The sequence below is a fragment of the Stegodyphus dumicola genome, chromosome X1 (genome assembly GCF_044657685.1).
Source record: "Stegodyphus dumicola isolate Sdum_Otavi_A_Nest chromosome X1, ASM4465768v1".
Taxonomy (NCBI): Eukaryota; Metazoa; Arthropoda; class Arachnida; order Araneae; family Eresidae; genus Stegodyphus; species Stegodyphus dumicola.
In genome coordinates, this window is record NC_140780.1 from 53,053,642 (window position 1) to 53,074,405 (window position 20,764).

The 20,764-nt window shown below is 29.8% G+C and overlaps 2 protein-coding genes across 2 annotated transcripts in view; one reads left to right on the forward strand and one right to left on the reverse strand.

The window, feature by feature from the left end:
- LOC118182177 (uncharacterized) overlaps positions 1-20,764 on the reverse strand; it is a 314,256-nt gene that overhangs the window by 124,785 nt on the left and 168,707 nt on the right. The window contains exon 2 of the mRNA XM_035351500.2: positions 6,527-6,571. The gene's annotated coding sequence lies outside the window, so the exon portion shown is untranslated. The remainder of the gene's footprint in view (positions 1-6,526; positions 6,572-20,764) is intronic.
- The window catches only part of LOC118182178 (potassium voltage-gated channel protein eag-like), a 569,898-nt gene continuing 559,462 nt past the window's right edge, over positions 10,329-20,764 (forward strand). The window contains exon 1 of the mRNA XM_085806948.1: positions 10,329-10,659. Within this exon, the coding sequence (XP_085663074.1) occupies positions 10,581-10,659 (79 nt within the window). The 5' untranslated portion in view covers positions 10,329-10,580. The remainder of the gene's footprint in view (positions 10,660-20,764) is intronic.

Sequence of the window (20,764 nt, forward strand, 5' to 3'; positions counted from 1 at the left end):
TGAATCTGTTAGATTAAATTCTGAATAAAGTACTTAATTAATAAGTTTCAGAAGTAAAACTGTGCTTTCAGTTTACTTCTGGAATGCCTGAAAAGATAGCACTGCACGGAAAAAATCATTTGGATAATAATAATAACAAAAAAAATCTGAAATGTTTTAGATTTTAAATTACGTCCAAAGAGGCGTTTTTTTAACGTTTTGTGTGTTACCTTTATTTATTAAATATCATGTTCTTTGCACTTAAACCATAAAATTCAGTTCAATAGTAATGTCGCAAATTAATTTTAAAATGAGCATATCTTTAGAATTTCCGATACACAGTTCCGCGGGCTGGAGATAAAAGGTTTCCCCCCCTTAGAGTGTTGCCATTGCTCGATTTGAAATCCTTGAGTTTGTTAATCAAAAAATCGTTAAAGTTTTACAAAGTATGAAATCGATAATAAAACAAATTTCAAATTTCAAATTTGGTCTTCCACATTCCCATATTCGTAGGAGGATTACGTCATTCAAAATTCGATGGCTCTATGTACTGTTGTTTTATCCCAATGCGAGAAATATACATACATTTATGCAGATTTTTCATTTTTTAATTTTTTCAAATATAATGCCGGACTCTAACATTTGGTGGCAACAGTTTGAAAAGTGAAACGGACATTTACAGTGATTCAACGCAAAATCGGAAAACTAAAAGAATAGTCCTTCAGAAACTCTTTGGACTTTAAAAAAAAAAAAAAAAAAAAAAAAAAAAAAAAAAAAAATCTTTTTGTATATTTTATGCAGTGAATACTGAAAGAGCACTTCCTTCCTTCCACTAAAAACACATTTTATTTTTTTGGTACATACATAGGAATTTATAGCTTTCTTTACGAGAGTATAGAATCCGTGTTCCCAAATTTAACTAAAATTGAAGTAAGTGCAAAATTGCAATTTTATTGAATCTTATATATAATTCTTATATCTTATATTTGACATAAGATCGGTAAAACATGTTAATATCTTACTGTATTATTTTTATTATGATGAAGCACACAGTTACTGGATTATTTTTATTACGACAAAGTACACAATCAACCAGAATCTGTACCTGAACGATGTGTTAAGGGATAATGGCTCGTGATTAGGTTACACTTGGGTAAAAGCACGAAAAGGCCTCAAATTTCCATGCAGCTGGCTCGATCGCCGAGGTTTGAACACTGGACGATCAACTAGGTCTCAGTAAACTTACCGCTTAGTCACTGGTGTGTGCAAATAATAAATTCAGTCCTTTTCTAAAGTAAGTAAAGAAAGAATATTTCGAAGGAACCGGTAGCTTTGATATGGATGGAGATAAAAAATCTGAGATTAGTGAAAATAAAATGCATTTGGTTTCCTCTCGAAATGCATTGAGCTATATTTTATTGAAATTAATGCCATATTTAAACTGAATTTTACAAATTAAGGTAAGATTTAGATTTAATGTTTCATCTGATTTCACTTATTTATGGAATTGTTACATTAATCTTCAATCTTAATCCTTATAAACCTAATTCTGTACAGAAGGAAAATGATTTCACATCAAATTCTGTTTGATTTAATTGGGAAACAATGGAAATGCTTAAAAAATAAACGCAATCTGATATTTTTATACACTTAAAAATATTCATCACATGACTATTGAAATAAATTTGTAAAGGTGTAAAAAACATTTTCATTTCCTAATTAGTATTTTAATATTCAACAGCTTTCTACAAGAAACTATTGAAATATCAAAGACATTTGTGGAGTTTATGTTACGGTGAAACACCGAAATCTGGAGAATGTCGACTTTCACTGGTGAATATCAACATTCACATAGTCTCTTGGTGTATGTCCGAAATATTTTCCAAATACTTTTATTTCTGACTTACACCGGTCAATGTCGACATTCACCATGTACTAATGGTGAATGTTAAACATATAACAATATTATATTTTCTTCTCCGTAATTCAGTCGCGAATAAACGCACTTGAGACTTGAAATAAGAACTTAAGAACATGAGAACCTAAAACACACAATGCATTCAAAATGAGAAAGGAAAATAATAGAAGTTAAAAACTTACTTAATTATACAGTACGTTCTAAATGAGAAAATAAAATAACAGTAATAAAAAACTTACTAAATTATGTGATTAAAATCTTATTTACTGCAACAACTTAAACTATTATGGCACTTTATGACCTCTCTTTTCGACTTTCACCAGAGCATATCTGTGATTGTCGACATACACGGGTGAGGGTCCAAATATACAAGAATGTAGTGAAATATTCGGTCTTTCAACGACGTATTTGGTGAATGTTGATATTCTCCGGTGAAAGTCGACATTCTCCAATTTCGGTCTTTCACGGTAACATATACTATGTGAAAAGAATGTATGTAAAAGTTGTTTTACTGCACTGCAAGTGTCTAAGCAGCAAAGTACCCGTTGCACAGTCCACTGCTTCAAGAAACCGTTGCTTCAAGAAGTGTGGAGTGTGATGAACAGCACGTGTGATGGAAGATTATATGAAATACATATAATCATACAATTGTAAGAGTTCCCTAATTTATAAAATTTGCCTCCAAAGGAAGTAAATTTAGTAAATTTTCCTTCAAAGAAATTATGCTTCTTTTTATAAATTTACAGTATACTGCTTTTATGATTTTACGGTAAAATTTACCAGAGTGTTCTATAATTGTTAATATTAATGTATAAATATAAATTTATGCTTGTATTTAAAAATAATGACAATAAAAATTATAAAAAACAGTTTTAGTTTACGTAATATAGTGATTTTAAAATCTGCACAAAAGAGAATGAAGAACAACAGCATATTTGTTTGAAATCTTTATTTTTCCGTAGCTGGAAGTTAATTATGATAAAATTTCACTCTTGAGGATTTTATGTAAGTTTTGAAAATATTTATATAATTGTATGGATTATCGAGAATAATTAGTCATCTGCTACTGTCCAAAATATGTGTCTGCTCTTTTGAACAAAAGCTGAATTTAAGATCTGTAAAATATTAAATTCTACATAGCATTTAGGGAACTATCTAATGGGATTAGCTGCTTAGCTTACTGTTTTATTTTGTGTATATTCGAAAATTTCTTTTTACAGTGATGATCTATAACAAATATAACATTTCTTTCCTCGACGACTATCTGTAACGAATGTAATATTTCTTTATATGACAACTTTTTGTAACAAAAGTTCTATAATGTTTAATATTTTCTCTGTTGAAACAGCAGTTTAGAGAAATACATGATATTACATTTATTATAATTAGTACATCTTATTAAAGCAAGTACTTTAGTATTCATACACGGTAAGTTTCAAACAACAATCAATTTGAAAATTTTTTCTACAAAGCTCACGAATTCTTTGACCCTTAAGCATATGAAATCCATCAATGTTCAGGTGTTTCAAGGAGTAATGTCTAATTTCAGCTATTTCTGAACTGAAGATAGCCTTTTTCTAGAACCGCACTTATAAGATTTCTGAGAAACTGAATTATTTTGATGAAAACATGTTTCCTGAAATAATAATAATGAGATTACTTTATATAGAAAGACCAAAGAATCAGAAAAAAGAATGATTCTCCTGATTTTTTTGCATTAGAGATGATTTAAAATACACCTCCACATTTATTGGAAAACAGAAATCACGCGAAAGCAAAACATTAATCTTTTGTTCCAGTTCATTATAAAGCCTACTGCAGAACACTGTGAGCCAAAGAGAAATATTTGTTCTATTCATCTTCCAGTGAAATATATCGTCTTATCTTACTTTATATAAAATTATATTTCGATTTTTCAGTTCATAGTTTATATAACCACTAGAGAAGAAACGTTGATTTAAGACCTGTTTCTGCTCTGATTTCTCTATGTCTTTCCGGCCTCCTTCCATGATAGCTTTATTAATTGTTTATTTTGCAAATTAATCTTCCGTTAATATTAACATTAGAAGCATTTATGTCTTTGTAAATGGAAAAAAAATATCTACAGCAACTTTAATATGAAATTTGTGAAGTAAAGTTGTTGTCAGTCCTCCATTACATGGTGAACCTTACTCTTTGCAACTTTATATTCCTCGAATGCTTGAGGGATGAAATCTATTTTCTTGCATTGTTAATCCGAATGTGTGTAGGGAATGTTTTTCCAATCCTATTATAGCCTTATCTAAGCAGAGCTGTGGTTCGCTCGTCCGAAGTTCCGCTGAGATGACGTCAATGGAAATGTCACTGCTTGGCGACCGTTAAAGAAAATTACAAAAGGTACAGTGATGCCCAGATTAGCCTTAGAAAATTATCTCTGCATGAATTATATATCTGGTATATGCATAATAGGGCAAAGTTCTTAGAAAATTGCAATGCTTTGTAAGCTTCATCACATTACATTAAAATGTAGTTAGGAACATTGAGCTTTGCTTTAATAGATTTTCCTATCAGGACAGATGCGAAATGTTTCGAAACAATTGTCAAATCAGACCAAATGTAGGTAATTATTTTAGATTTAGAATATTAAAGATGCATTTAAAGATCACATTGGAAGCAACACCATGAAAAACATCGTTTCCGAGTTGATTAAAATAAATTTTGGACGTTAATAATTAAAACAGTCTCAGTAATCATTGATTGCTGTGACCACAACATCTCTAATTTTATTTTAATAAAATATTAAGAACTCGATTGCAAGAATTGGTATTCTTGCAAAGTTACAAGAAAAAGGTGAAGAAGGAGAATTTAAAATGCTTTATTTAATAGACTAAAGTAAAACGAAAACTATGCAAAACAAATATAACAAATTATACTTAATAATATACATAATAGGTGTTTAAATTTGGTTATTAATTTAGATTTTAATCGAAATTTCTTAAAATCAAGAGATGCTCATAACATTAATCATTTACATGGGTTGTAAAACATTAATATGCTCTTATTCTGCATAATTTTAATGAAGTAGTAAAATCAGTAAGTTAAAAGATACCAAGATGAGACACATACATAGGTTCAGCTTGTAAGGTCCCTCACTTGAAATTCTAAGTTAATGTTGGAAGTGAGGAACCTAGGAACTGATCAGCGAATAATCGCTAGAGTTCGAAGACAGGAAACAACAAGAGAGAAGGATAAATAACCCTTTATTATTTCTATAAGATTTCACAAAACTCCGCCTGGGAGTGAACAAATAAAGTCCGCACTTTGGACTTGAACTTAAAAGACTAAGAATTAAACTAAAACTAAGATTAACTAACTAAGTATAGCCAAAGCTATCAAGGTTCAATGAGAGTTGGCCCCTTAACCTATTTTACTACGAAGCTTAGCAAGGGCCTGAGTACGGCCGAGCGTATAACAGCTTTGAGAGAGAGAGCGGCCAAAAAGGCAGACGTGCGTAGTTCAGAAACTCTGTTTCTCTCTCTGTCTCGGTGAGTAACTTCGTGGTTTAAATACCGCTCCTTCTCATTAAATATTCAGCAAATTCCAAAACTACGTTCTAGCCGGAAGTAGTAAGTTGAAGTTAAGAATTTGACAGGAAAGGAACTTTAACTTAAAATTTAACTGTTAATAAAATTAACATAATCCTTACAAGCTAACGAAAGGCAATTGGAAATTTCCATGTATGTTTTACTTATATTGGTATAAAAGGACATATTTCGCTTAATCATTCCGTCTTCTATACTTTATATTATTACTTAAGATGCATAAAAATGCCCCTGATGTTTAGTGAAATATCTGTCTCCATAATTAAATTTATGTTTCGATTTTATTATATATATTTAGTTCCAAAGAAAGATGCTATATTGAGTGATTTATTAATTAAAACTAAACAGTTTTCATTTGCAGCACATTCTGCTTTGCTTTGTATTATTAACGTGTACAGATATTACTCTTTTCGGGTATATATGGAATGCTTTGAAATACTGCTTAAAATACACTCGTTAACGAAAACAGCAAATTATACTAGACGTTCTAACTGACAGACTTAATTAGTAGTATGAACCAGCGTACTATAACCAGCAATCAATACGCATTTTAACCAGCTTAAGCTCCCTAGGTTTTTCTCTTTATGAAAGATTTGACTTGAATGAAAATGACTTGAAAATTAATTAAATTTCTCATCGATCAATAAAATTCATTGTTTGAGTTTTAAAGATTCCATTTTTGACTTTAATTCTTGGGGAATTTAAAGCATATCTTGCCGCTGTGATTTTAGATATATCAACCAAACTGAAAGAGCGTTGAAGTTTCGCATCGAGGAACACGAATTATTTTTAGGCTTTTGAACTAGGTATTAGTTAAAGATTTCTTAAAATATATAATGAAAGATTATGAAAAACGCTTATGAATAGCTGCAAATTAATCATTCATAATTTAATGCTTCAAACAGACTCGACAAGGGGTAATTATTTAAAATATTAAATTTGAATAGTTAAGGAAATCTGCACACCAGTTTAATCCTTCTTTACTATTTGAATACAAAACAAAAAATTAAATAAATATACAAAGAGTTTTACAAAATTAATTACTCACCATTCTCAAAGCTTCAAGAATATACCCCAACGCAAATTCAGTCCTCTGAAAAAGCCAAGTACAAAAATAATGCAAAATGTACATTACTGTAAAAATATGAAAAAGAAATTAGATTTAAATCACGTCCCTGGTACAATTAATATAAATGAAACAGCTAAAATATGCTCAAAAACTAATTTCGAATATTATAATTTTCTACAGACAAGAGTGCTGCTATTTCGGCTAAAAGTACGTTAAATAAACTTAAAGAAAGAGGGAATTAACCAATATTGTTGACGAAAATACACAGAAAATATTTTTTATTCTGTACTATTATCAAAATGGATGGCCTGGTAAAAGGTGTAGAAACATCTAAAGGTTTAAGGTATGGAAACATTATATAAACGTAAAATGTAAAAAAAAAATAAAAACCTACTTAAATTTCCTAAATGGAGCAAATGTATTTCTAAAGACAACATGTAATGCAAATGAAAAAATAGCGCATAAACTTAAAGTATGCTTACTGTGAACATGGTAGTTAGAAGGAAGGAGTTTACTATTTATGGTAGAAATCATTTTACAAAAGTGAAAAAACTACCAAAGGTTGAGAATGGCATCCTTTACATTGTACGTTTAAGAAATAAACTAAGCCAAAGATTTTTAAATTTACTGAAAATCAGATCTGTCGAATCCTTCAAATAAAAATAAGAAGAAGAAGGATGAAAAAAATTATTTATATTTTAAAATTATGTCATATTACTGTATTATATTTTATAAAGATTTGGAATTTAATACTGAAAGTTTTAAAATAAAGTGTGAAATCTGGTTTAATGAAAATTAAATATAAGAATATATTTTTCAAAAAGACGCTTATATTTATTAAAAAGATCTGAATAAAAATTTAGAAATTGATATACATAATAAAATGTTTAAAGTTTGAAGTTTACTTTCTCAACGTATTTATGTAACAACCCAAATTTGAATTAACATTACAAAATTCAGCAAAGACAACTGAGTCTTATTCGCGTTGTAGCCTTTGTATACCACACCGTAAGCGTATCCGAAAGCATTTAAGAAATATCCAAGAAGGTTAAGAAATGTTCAAGAGCTTATCCAAGAGAATTTAGGAAATATCCAAGAACTATTTGTGAAAGGTTGTCTACGTGCAGAGCCATACAGACTGTTCGAGCATTTTAGAGAAAGCACAGCATATGCATTACTTAAGTGAGTATTCTAGCAGATATCGTTAGATAGAAACATTGCAACACATAGAGCAGTAACGGGATAAGTTTAATAATGCAGATATCACTGAAATTGCAGCATTCATATTCGGTTATAAGTGAACCAATAAAACTTCTCTTTCCGAAATTTGAGTTAAAAACTTTCGGCTATTTCTTAGGTTTCTTAGGTTAGGATACGAAATATTCAAATAATAACTGAAAAAAGCTCTAAGATTCGAGTTTTTAAAATTTAATTTATTTTAAGGATTAAGCTCTAAGGATTTGAATCTTTATCTTTATAAAAATAAAATGTAACTAATAATCCAACTGGTATCTAAAGAAAAACTAAATTAATTAGAACTAGGTATTAGTTCTAGTGTTAATTGTATGGGAAGACACTAAGTTATTTTTTCATGTAGAATCCAGATGACGTTAACAGCATATTTTAAATAATGTTCTTTACTCGAGGAATGTACATATAAGCCAGATTTCTACAGAAAGATCCTTCATGAAGCCATCCTTCGTCTTCGACAGCCAGCCTTCTTGTGCTCTGTGAAACTCAAACAAAACTGTGTCGAAACGCAATTTCTCTGTAATGTGCGCTTTCGCGCTTCAATTATTTGATTCCTTCCAGGAACGTTATAGGATTTTAAAGAAGATCACTGACCTATTTTTCAAATTAGTGCTTTAATCTGCATTCACATAAAAAGTTTTTTATGTTGTAGTAATGGCGAAGGCAATTCTTATCCCTTCTTTCGGTTTCAGTATACTTCTACTAAATTCATTCAACAATTATCAATGGGGACAGGGGAACCAAAAGAAAATACTTGCTTAATTTTCTGTGTGAAAAAGAATAATGTTCAGTTGCATTCTATAATAGTTTCAAATATGTATAATTCAAAAACAGTTTTTTCTGGATATTTAGTAAGAGAAATAAAAGTTCTTATTTAAATGTATATGCAACCACGTTAATTCCATAAAAGATGCGGAATTCTCATTAATTTACCCTATGCATTTCTTTATAAGTGGGGTTACAGGAAAGAGCTATCCATGGCAGCTGATAGCTTGTATAATAACTGAGTATCCGAGTAAAATATAGTTTTGTTTTTAAAACAATTTAAATAAAAAATTCTGACTCATGCAATGTCTAGTTGCGGCACTCGAAATTTCTTAAATCCTAATATGATCCTCATGATCTCTTGAAGTTTGGTCACCCGTGATAAATAAGTAATGTTTTATAAATATGATAATTTAATTAGCTTTAAAATTATGTAGGTAATATATATATATATATACATAAGGCTTAAACTTATATAGGCAGAATTGTTGTTTTACGATTACTTGTGACGTCAGACTATAACTGAAATAGTAGTACAAATTTTATTTAATTGAGCATATGACAGGTAAATAAATAAAATATATTCTTAGTAAGCGTTATGCCAGTTAGATACTGATTAATAAAAAAATCGTATCTTAATTTGGAAAATAAAACCTCAGTAAAATGCGCTTTTAATCAAGTGCAGGTTTGTACTATAAAGAAGCGTCATACAGACGTTTTTCGAAAAATAAAAAAATTATCATATATCTACGTTATAGTACAAATACAACTTCGTTATTACAGATTTTGCAGACTGCAAATAATTTAAACTGAGATGAGTTTAGCTTACAAAGTTAAACATGTTTATAACCTTTCGCACAGCATGGAAAATTTTTCCAGTGTTGTGGCTGCATTTGTAAATCTATGATCATAGTCACAGAAAGCAAAGACTATCTCAAATTCTCGGGGAAAAATTACTTTGACTACTGACTCTAATTTAGAGGGCTCGTTTGTAAAGTATTCACTGTACACAAAAGTTTCATTCTTAATGAATGTTCTGTTTATTATATTTTTAAAAATTTGCAACGTCGATTTGAAAAATCCCGTTTAAGAAACATTTCCCTAGAAAAAATAATTGATTTACAAATCTCAAGTAATATTTCCTATCCTCAATTTTCTTGACTACTCGGTAGTTTCATATCCCATAATTTTATACAGGTTGAGTCTCATTATGTAAAAATTTATTGTCATTATTTTATTATTGGAGTTTATTTCTTATAATTTAGAACAGTACATTTTTATTGAAATCAAATGATAAACATAAATGAACTTTCCACTTTCATTTGTCTTGCAAAGAAAGTTGTTTGAAGTAACGTCTTTTAAGAGAATGTACGTAAAGCAGTTAATCAAGATGGATAAAGTTTATCAATTCACCTTGGTTACAATTTTAATGAACGAATTTAATATGTTTAACGGGAACTGGACTGAGTCATAAAACCACGAAAACATTTTTCAATCGCGTGGATGATCCTGAATCTCATAAACCTTACTGGTGAATTAGTCCGCTCTGCTGGTTTTGCTCTAATCATGCAGACACGCGAGGAAACAATAAGAGATGAAATACTGTTAGAAGGGTAAATCTGCGGGTGAATCAAAAAAGGAAAGGGGGCCATCCTTAGTATTACCCTCGCTGTGACGGTTTTCGGATTTCGATCAACGTGCGAGGCAGCGGCCATTGGCAGTTGGCGACAGGCTTTGGCGCTGAATCTTTGCGTTGCGGCAAACCTTGGCGGTAAACGAAGAAGCAGGCAGTGTGCCGGAATTCCTCCAGAGTCGGTTTTCTAATTGGATTACAAGGAGGCCGTTCTCAGTCAGCATGGCCGCGTCGAGTCGCAAGATTCGACACGTGTGGGACGTACGAAGAGAGAGGACACCTGAGGCATAGCAATGCATAGTAGTACGCGAAACATAACAACGGAGGAGGTCCTCGGAGGGTGAACCTAGATCGCGAACGAGCAGGCGGGATCGTAATGTCAAGATGCCTGGGGGACGGAGAGGACTCGTTGCTCCACAGAACACTTTCCTGGAGAATATCATACGACGGTATAACGCCCTGCGTAAGTACAAATTCATTTATTCCCATATTTTAATTTCCAAGTTTAGCAAAATTATCCAGGTAGTCTGGCAAACGAAACATTTTCAAGAAGGAGCAAAACTCAGAATAATCCCTTATGTGTAAACCTTTCTCCACTTTTCATATATATATTCCTTCACACTGTGTTTGCTAAATTGAAAAGAATTTGGAAACAATTTCTTAATTATTTATATGCTTTTGATAAAAATATCTGTTTTTGAAGCGATTCATTTATCAGTGTCAGGGGTGGCTTTTTGTACGAATGTTTATTTATTTTGATGCTATAAGTTGTAAACTTTTCAACTAGGTGACAGATCGAAGTAATTGAAAACTACATTTTATTTAAAATGATAAAAGTAATGAGCATTTAATTAAGATAAACATTTTGCGCAATTTGAGAAAAATTAAACGAATTCCGGAAATTTTTATTTATCAAAATTTTGGTTGACTTGTTACTCAAATCTCTCAAAAATGCATGATTTTGATGTAAAAATCCCAACAAAACATGAATTCAAAGAACGAAAATACTTAGTTTTTTTCCAAATTTATTATGTATAACTACGTTATTGTCTTTTAATTATTTTATGAATTTCAATACTTAAAAACAGATACAAATGAAGCGCAATGAGGCTTGCGCAACGTAGATTTTGAATGTAGCTAGACTAGTTTTCATCAGATGTAATTTATACATTGTAACTTTGTTTGAAATTTGTTTGAACTGCACATAGTAGAGTCTTTAGTTTAACAAAATAAAATGTATTTACATTTAGTGAACTCGTCAGTATGCGAAGTCAATTTTCTGACACAGGATTTAAATAAAAGCAGCTGCGTGGACTTTAAAAAAAACTCAGCAGGATTTTCCCTTTCATGTTAAGCATATACGTAAATAAAGCTCTTCTCATAGTCTACAAAACCAAGTCAAAGAAAATTTACTTGTTTTGATTAATTTCATATAAATGATACTAAAATAGTAGCCTACCAGTTTCATTTATAACATTATAAAAGCCATAACTGTTTACAGATAAAAATACAAAGGGTAAATCTGCAAAAACTGCGAATAATTTAAAGAAATAGAAGCAGACTTAGAGTAAATGTTTAAATTTTGAAAAAAAAAAAACACTTTGTAGAATTAGACTTTTAATATAATTCTTATAAGAAGCACCGATTTTTAAGAAATAGATGTTTACTACATCTGCAAATTTAAAAGGAATTTTGAAAGTAACTTACATTTTCCATATATTTTCCGCATATTTTACATTTATTGGCTAAAATACATATGAGAAAGGGAAATCGTATGTCCAACAAATAGGCATATTCTTGTTTCTATTTTCTGAGGGATAAAGCAGAAAATTATTAGTTTAGCAATGGAATTTTTTTATCAATCATTCCTTTAAAATCATCATATCCGTCATCATTTAAATCCAATCATATGCGAATTCAATTCAAAGAGATAGTACATGAAAATTTTTGTATTTTTAGCAGAAAACATTTCAGGACTCTTTTCAAAAAACATTAAAAAAGTCAAAATTTCCAGCATTCATGTTTTAGATGTTTATGTATAACAGTTAACTCTTGACGTAAAAAGCGTAACAGTAACAGTTAAACTCTTGACGTAAAACCCTCTTGATAGCAGGGTACACAATTAATACTGAAAAAAGGAAATTACTGTAATCACAGTTTTTTAATGAAGTAAAACAAAAATTGAAACGGGAAGATTTATGCTTTCATGATGATTTTAGCGCATTATATGATCGGTTTTGATATAAACTATTAATTAGAGCCTTTTTTGCTGCTTTGTTAATGACATTACTATATGTTTCAATTATGTGTCGTATAAATATATCAGTTTTTAAAATTCTAGAAGTTTGCTATTAGAGAGAAAGACTGTTCATTTACATTTCTCTCATTGATAAAAAAATTACATGGGTTTTTAATGGGATGGTTGATAATTAATGGAATAATTAAATTATTTCGTATTGTGTATATTTAAATATCCTTTAAATCTCTGTATTTTCATTTAATGGTAGCCTATTAAATTCATGAACAGATATAAAATTTAAAATACTGCTTTGAATATGTTAATATTTTAACTTTCGTTCTGTATTTCATATGAATATATTACGAAAAATATGAATGAACAGAGCATGAGTTAGTTTCCTTGTTATTATTATATATAAAATGTTTTCAATAAGACTTGCAGAGTTCGTTTCAAAGATTCTTTTTTGGGGGGACACAAAAGAAAATCGCATCCTTATTAATATTCGCTAACTATAAATTACCGAATAATTTGAGTTTTTGCTATTAATATTTAGAATAACATTTTATTTTATCCTTTTTCAATCCGTTTTTTTTAAACCAAATCTGAAAGAGTACGAAGTGGTTAATTCATAAATATATCTTTCATTTTGGGAATATTCATATTCTTTTCATCATTGAAAAAAATCATAGAGCATAAAATTTAAAAATCTTTAAAACATTTGCTAAATAATTTTGTCTAGTTTGGTAAAATGCAACCATAATAGGGAAGAATCTTATTTAATTTGTATTATAATCAAGTTGGTATCAGCATATCATGTTTTATACCTGATTTCATTCTTAAAGTGGTCGTTACACATTAAGTACAAAGCCATGGTGATGCCAAAAATTCCTTCACTTTAAATAAGTTTTTAAGCTAACAGAAATTATAAAATTTATTTGAAATCATAAAATATTAATTTTACAATTGCTAATTGCTTACACTTGAATTCTGAAGTGAAAATAGTTTCCTGAAAATATTTATAATAAGTGCATAATATTCTTCCGCCAATATTCCTGTAAATTAAAACTGCAGAGTGAAATCCTTGATTTATTGAAAATAAAAGTCTAACTGATATAATTTTAAATGAAAGATTATCTGTATCTTTAACTGATGGCTGTAGGTACTAAGAAGTTGCAAAACGTTGATTATAATCCAGCACAACAATATCGCCTTCTACCGGCGGTGTTATGTTATTAATTCATGCCTCATTTATATAAAATGAAAATTTTAAAGTAAAAAGCATTTCTAGTGGAATACATCTAATTTTTAGAGTAGTTATGCATTAGTGCCACATTATTATCATATATTTGGTTGCTATTGCAAAACATATAATATTTTTTTATACAACTTTCACGTGGTTTGACAGAAAACCGGTTTTCATAGTATCATATTTCATCAAGAACTAAGGTTTTTAGGTTTCATTTTATAATTATAGTAGCTTAGCTAACTGAGCCATTTAAAAGCAATGAATGCGCTTTCTAATACTTCATACCTTTGCTTTATTATCATAATATATCTGATTAATTATATTCCTGGTACATTGTATTGCTATAATTTATAGTTAATCCAAGGCGATAACTTTGATGAACATTTACGTTATTGATGTAATATACAAAGCATATTCCTAACACTGCATAGCATGTAGCTGGTACAGAGTAATCATTTGCTTTTAACATCTGTTTTTACGTATTTTACTCATACACAAAGTGCTTCCTACTATTGAAAGAAATAACTCGTTACATTGATATGCGTTCTTACACCAAAACAGAGCACTGTGAATAAAAAATATATGGGAAGAGTAAATTTATCTTGAAATTTTTACGTAATGATAGGTGTATCTCAATTATAAAATACATGAATATTTTGAATTAAATTCTTTATTTTCGTTGAGATTTATAAGAAAAACTATAACGGGTATTCGGGTAAAAATAATTAGCAAGAGCGCCTATTGAGATTTATTTTACAGTTTTCATTTCAGTTCCTTTTCAATATTTCTCTTGAATAACCGCATTATTCTTTACTAGAGATGTAACATTCTAGTTCTACACTAGTTCAAATTTCATTTGTAGTTCAAATTTCATTTACATGTCAAGGAGTTATTTATTAATACTTTTTTTTTGCGAAACTAGTCCAAAATACGAAAAACTTGCAAACTATTTATCTAAATTATGCTACGAGCTAAACTATATTTAAAAATTCTGATTTTCGCTTTCTAAAGTTAATCAATAAAATATGCAAGATAGACAATACAAAACAGTTTTAACATTAAAGCTTTTCTAAACATAATAACAGGTGCAAACCGAAATACGGAATTAACAGAGCAAATCCGAATTATTCTATTTATTGTTCTGCAATTTTTAAACAGATTCATATGTTAGAAAAGTATTTATATGTACGAATATAGTTGAAAACTCGTAAATTTAGAAGCATGTTTACGTCTTGGTTTAAAATATTACAATACTTGGTTTAAAATATACTTGCGAATATGTAACAACTCAAGTTAAAATTTCACTTTCTCTGTGCATTTATTCTCGGTTTTCTTTATCGATATATCTTCTCCGCACTGCCGGTCTCCACACTCGCTATTGGCTCGGGATTTCTATCACTTTCTTGGGCGTGTTCTGCTCCATTTCTTTGCTCTCCTCATCCTACGCATACGCAACTTTTGAAATTTCTTCCGTTTTCATAAACAGACACACACACATAACTATACATACATACATACATATATATATATATATATATACTCATACATACATGTATCCAGTTCTCTACTTCCCGTAATTGACAAATGACTTCCAAAAATTTATATTTCCTTTCCCAGAGTGGATAATACCAGATTTTATTTAAAGTTTATTTTAAAGTACCAGATTTTATTTTAAGAAAGATTTTATTTCGTAATATTCAATTTACTGATGTATAAGATCTTCAATGATAGCAATAATAACCATAATAATTTATGATCTACGTTTCTATTTACAAAGTTAACAGTATAAAAAATTCTACGCTATTTAAGAATATAAGTTCTAACGATAAGACAATTCAGATAGATAAATGCACCAAATCTGGTTAATCAATAATTAGTTAGATAATAAATAATTATTAATCAAATTATTTTTCTGAGCGAACGAATAATAGTGACTGTTCAAGAAGAAAGATAAAACTATTGGAAAAGCACATTGAGCCCTATTGGCAAAGAACATTAATGTTTAAGTGAAATTAATATCTATAAGAAATTGAATTTTGATACTTGTCAAACAAAGTTCGTTATGTTAGGAATGCTATTTCTTAAATCTATTACGTGCCGGTATGAAAAAGAAAGGCGCATTGAAAAGGTGTCTAAAAACATTCATGTTTTAAATTCAAAATTTATTTCACTTATATGCAAAGGTTGTATTTTGAAACGAGCTTCCTAAATGCTTTTATGGCAAAATAAAAGGCTTGTATTGTCGCTTTCATATTAATACGTTTTCAGTTTCTATATTAATAGCACTTTTGAGGAGAGCGATGAAGTAACAGCATTAACATGTTACGAAAATCTACATTTTCACAACAAAATACTTTTCAAGAAAGATATTTTAAGAAAAGAAAGTTTATTTTATCTATTTGAACATTTTGTTTATTTTAAATTTGTCTATAAATTTATTCCTTATCGGAAGCGTTTTAATGATAAAGTACGGATAATTTTGTACATTTACATGTATTCCATGTCCTACTATATTATTTTAAACTATGCATTTATGTATGCGTGAAATATTTAATAAAGAAAATGAAATCAATATTTCTCTCCTTCCTCAGGAAGTGATAAGTTCTCTTATCATTCACTTTAAGCATTATTAAGTAACAAAATAATTTTTAAAAATTCTTTCACACTTCTTTTGATAGTTTAAAATGGAAAGAATACTTAATAGTATCTAAAAGAACTATTTGAATGTTTATTATAATTATACCAAACTATACTGCTCTATAAGAATAAATAATAGTACCCCTCACATGCCAAATAAAGATTGATATTAATGAATAAAAATTTGATATTTTCAACTCTATCACTAAAGGCGTGAACGATTATTATTTGAAAATATTTTCCCAAATAATTCAAAATGTTTGGAAACTTTCAATAAATTGTAAGTGTAATGAGGTTTGATACTGGGGAATTGAAATATAAAATATTCCAGTTCGTATAGTTTTTTTAATCAAACAAGCAAATTAAACGTCAAAATCTTAGTTTCTAGAACATATGCATAGTGTAATAAAAGATTTGCTTCAACTATGAATTAATTTAAAATAGTAATTTTGATAATTTGATAATAATACTCCTTTAAAATATTTTATGTTAAAACTCAGTGAATGTAGGAAAATTTTAAGGGAACTGTCTTAAACACGAACAGCATATTTTCACATATTTCTTAAAGTTCTATTAAAATTCTGATAAATGTCTAGTTTCATTAAAATTTGAAAACATTAGATTTTTAATTCCAAGCATGTTAACTGAAGCAACTTTAATTCACATTCACAATAATTTTAAAATTTAAAAATATTGTTAACCAACGTTCCTACTAAATTTCTACTGCATGCAAAGGCATTTCTTTCTATTGTGTTAAAATGCACTTGAGGAGCAAACAAACCTGGAGTAGATACAAAAATATTGTTCAGTAGCGAATGTATAGATCGAAGAGTTACTCAGACAGACTTTCGCGTTAACCACATGGGGAAAGGCCAGCAGGGATTTTCTGGCGCACACGGAGACCATATATTTTGGTTCAAGAACTACAGTGAATCTTGGCAGTCAAACATAGGAAGGCAGGAAGGAATTCTGACCAAACGGTTGAATCAAAATTGTTTCAAGATGAATAAATCTGAGAAGTTTCTAGAAGAAAAGACTTAAAAATAACTCTAGCTACATGGAAAGGATAGCAGGAAATAAAAACGGTTGCAAAGAAAATTTGATTGTCTATAGTTGTTAATTTCGGATACGAAGGAAGGCATTTTTTTTAGGTAGAGCACGTTAAATAATTGCTATTTAATTTAATGCATTTTTTTCTGGAAGTTATTTGTAATTAATAATAAAAGGTGTGAAATACAAAAAAACGTACTGTAACATGCATAATGTTTTAGTAATTAACAGCATTTAATTAAGGACAAACTTGATTAGACCCAAAACGTTTTTACGCCTTTTTTTTGCGTTTCGCCTTTCGAAAATTCAGCAAGCATTGCAACATAACTTCAATTAAGAATCCATCCATCTCAGATGTTTTTCAAAACAACTGTCCATTCTAATTGATATGTTTTATGAACATTATCCACCTACATCATTTTACTGATGAAATTTAATATGTGATTGTACAGACATCCCCCGTTTATTCGCCTGGTTGGAGACCAGTGAGCAGTGCTGGAAAATGCTAAGTTGCCGAAATGTGAAGCCATAATTTGATTAGCTGATAGAATTTGGTTTCTGAAGAAAGTAAATATTGCAGTACATGTTATTTGGAAAAGATAATTAACACACTACATGTATACAATGCTGCCTTGAATATGTTTCTCTAATGCGTTAATTAATGTTAAATTAATGTTAAAATAGTGAGTTAATTGCTTAAAACGCGTTAATTAATACGGTAATTGCTTAAAAATGCGTTAATGTTAATGCGTTAAATGCTTAAAAAGGAGAAAACAATTAATAATTACTTTAAGTTTTTAATTTATAACTTGATTTTCAATGAAAATAATTATGAAGCAATTTGATATTTATTCAAATATTATTAATTTCTTTCATTTGTATAGTATACTCTCACTTACTTTTAAAGCTGCTATAAAATATCGCTCTGTACAGAATAATATTTACTGGTTACTATCTTAAAAGATTTCTATCTAAAATCAATACGGATATACATAACATCAAACTGATTTCAACTAAGAAAATTTGTTAAAAAGTATAAAGATGTTGATTAATATGGACGTGATATTGGGTACTGAAATTTAGAAAATTTCAGGATTCATGGCCGGGGAGAAATTTTTTCTCGATGCTTGAAATGTGTTTCACTTTCTGTATGAAATCTACTGTCAAAGCAGATCTACCTTAATTTAGTCCGGAAAAATATTTTACCTCGAGCGTTAGTTTCTCGAGATAAGAGTATATCTCCACTGGTGAGCAAAAAGTAAAATTTTCATGCACTTTTTGTTTCATCTAAGGTTAACTTCTGCTTGCCATTTAGTCCTAAATTTCGCCTTGATTAGAGTGCAAAATAGGTGGTCTTTGTCCATTGTTAGTCCTTAAAGATGCTCGGGATTTTGTGAAAACTATTCCAAATTCTCATTTATTTTGCTTTGCACTGAAGGTGAAAAAAGAAGTTATTAAGTTTTTCTGGAGGGAATGGTTAGCATAAGAAATCGAAATTTTCGAAAGATTGAATTTGCTGCGACACACTTTGTTCCAACAAATCTTCTAATGATCATGTCTGACCTTTGTGTCTTTTCCAAAATTGTGTGCTAAATGTGTAATTTTCTGCCGTTTCTGGAATTACCTACATTAAAACATGAATTAACAAACGTTAACGTAGTATGCATGACTAATAAATTAATGTGCTTTGTTTACAGAACTTAATCCTTGGAAGCTGATTAAAACTTTTAGCTGTAAATTTTATGATTATTAGCGGTATCATTTGATACTTCTTTGTAGTTAATTCAGAAATCGAGTAATTTAAGAAATTCAGAAATTATTGTAATAGGCAATAGGGCCTTAAACCTAATATCCACTATGAAATGCATTACTTCTCAAATATGTTTTAGAAATTAAAGCGGTTTAAACAATATTCACGTTCGACTAACGAGTTGAAAGCAAACATGCTTATTTTATCTTAGAGGATTTAATCGGTTAATTAATTTAATCATTTTAAGACTTAACTTACTTAAGTCTTAATATGACCTGAATATACTTTCAATAGTCTGAGGTTTCAGTTTTAATAAACTAGTACCTTTCTTAAACTAAGTCTTGTTAAAATTTCGAATTTTCGTTTTCGTCGTGTTGTCTCCCCAACATCCAAACAGTAAGGATGTATAACACTGGCAGTAATACGCGGGGTGATATCCAGGCGAACGGGTTGGCTGCATGGGTTTTCGTAGTGTCCTCCACGATTGTATCCCTCACCTTAGACCGCCTAGATGGGAAAGTGGTTAGTGACACTGACTGCAGTACTGAAGGCCCCGAGTTTGAATACTGGGAAAGGCATGGATGTAAGTTGTCTGTCCCTTCGTAGGAGGCAACGGTGTTCCAGCTATTAGGTGCCTCCATAATAAAGTAACCACCGCTTCCGCCCTTAGTAGTGGCCAACGTCTCTCACGGCTAGTGCCCGCAGTTAGAAATAAAAAAAAAACCTTCCCCTTAGGGGCAGATAGCTCTAGCGCTCTATACCATAATTAAGCAAACCAAACTCTTTAGATGGTCACAGTTTTTGAAAAATGTTGATTGTTATTAATTTACTTTAATGTATTTTAAACGGATTAAACAAGCATTTTATTCAAAATATATTGGAGTTAGATAAACGTTTATAGCTTAATGCTTAATTTAACGAGACTTTTAATGACAAAACTAAGTTGTAGAGCAAGGATTAGCAACCGGGGGGAATTTTAAAGTTTCAGGGAGGATGCGGGCAGCCTTTTATTCAGCTGTTAAGTATTTACTTTAGTTTATGAGTAAAAAAACTACTTTTATTCAAGTTTTGGTATTTGCGACACTTTCTTCATTTTTTTTGCTTAATTTATAAGACATGTTAAAATGTCATCTAAATCTAGATAAATGCACATATTTATTTTTTGAGTTCTGGAAAGGAGGGAGATGATCTTTGAGCAATGGTGAAAAGAATGCAGGGGCAGAAAAGGTTGAGATCCTCTGCTCTAGAGACTAGAGTGTCTTTTGCAACTCTTATGAGTGCTCTTTATTTAAAAGTAGAAATTCCATTAGAATGTTCTTGAAAAAATACTTTAGTTTTAGAAGTTTATTAGTATATATTATAATGATAATGTAAACAATGTTGCGTAGTCGTTTTGAATTTAGTTCATTAACGACAGATGTCGCGAAAATTGTGCATTAATCTTATGTAAATATGTGTTTTTGTATTTTAATTGCATTAACAAAATTAAATAAAATTTCACAGTAACTTAATAAGATAAAAAGTACCGCTTTTAGCAATAGTGTTTTTTTTAATTTAGAGGGAAATATATTTTAAAAGAATTTGCTTAGTCTTCATTTATCATATTAACTAACTGCGTTTTTTAATGTGCTAAGAGCATTAAACGG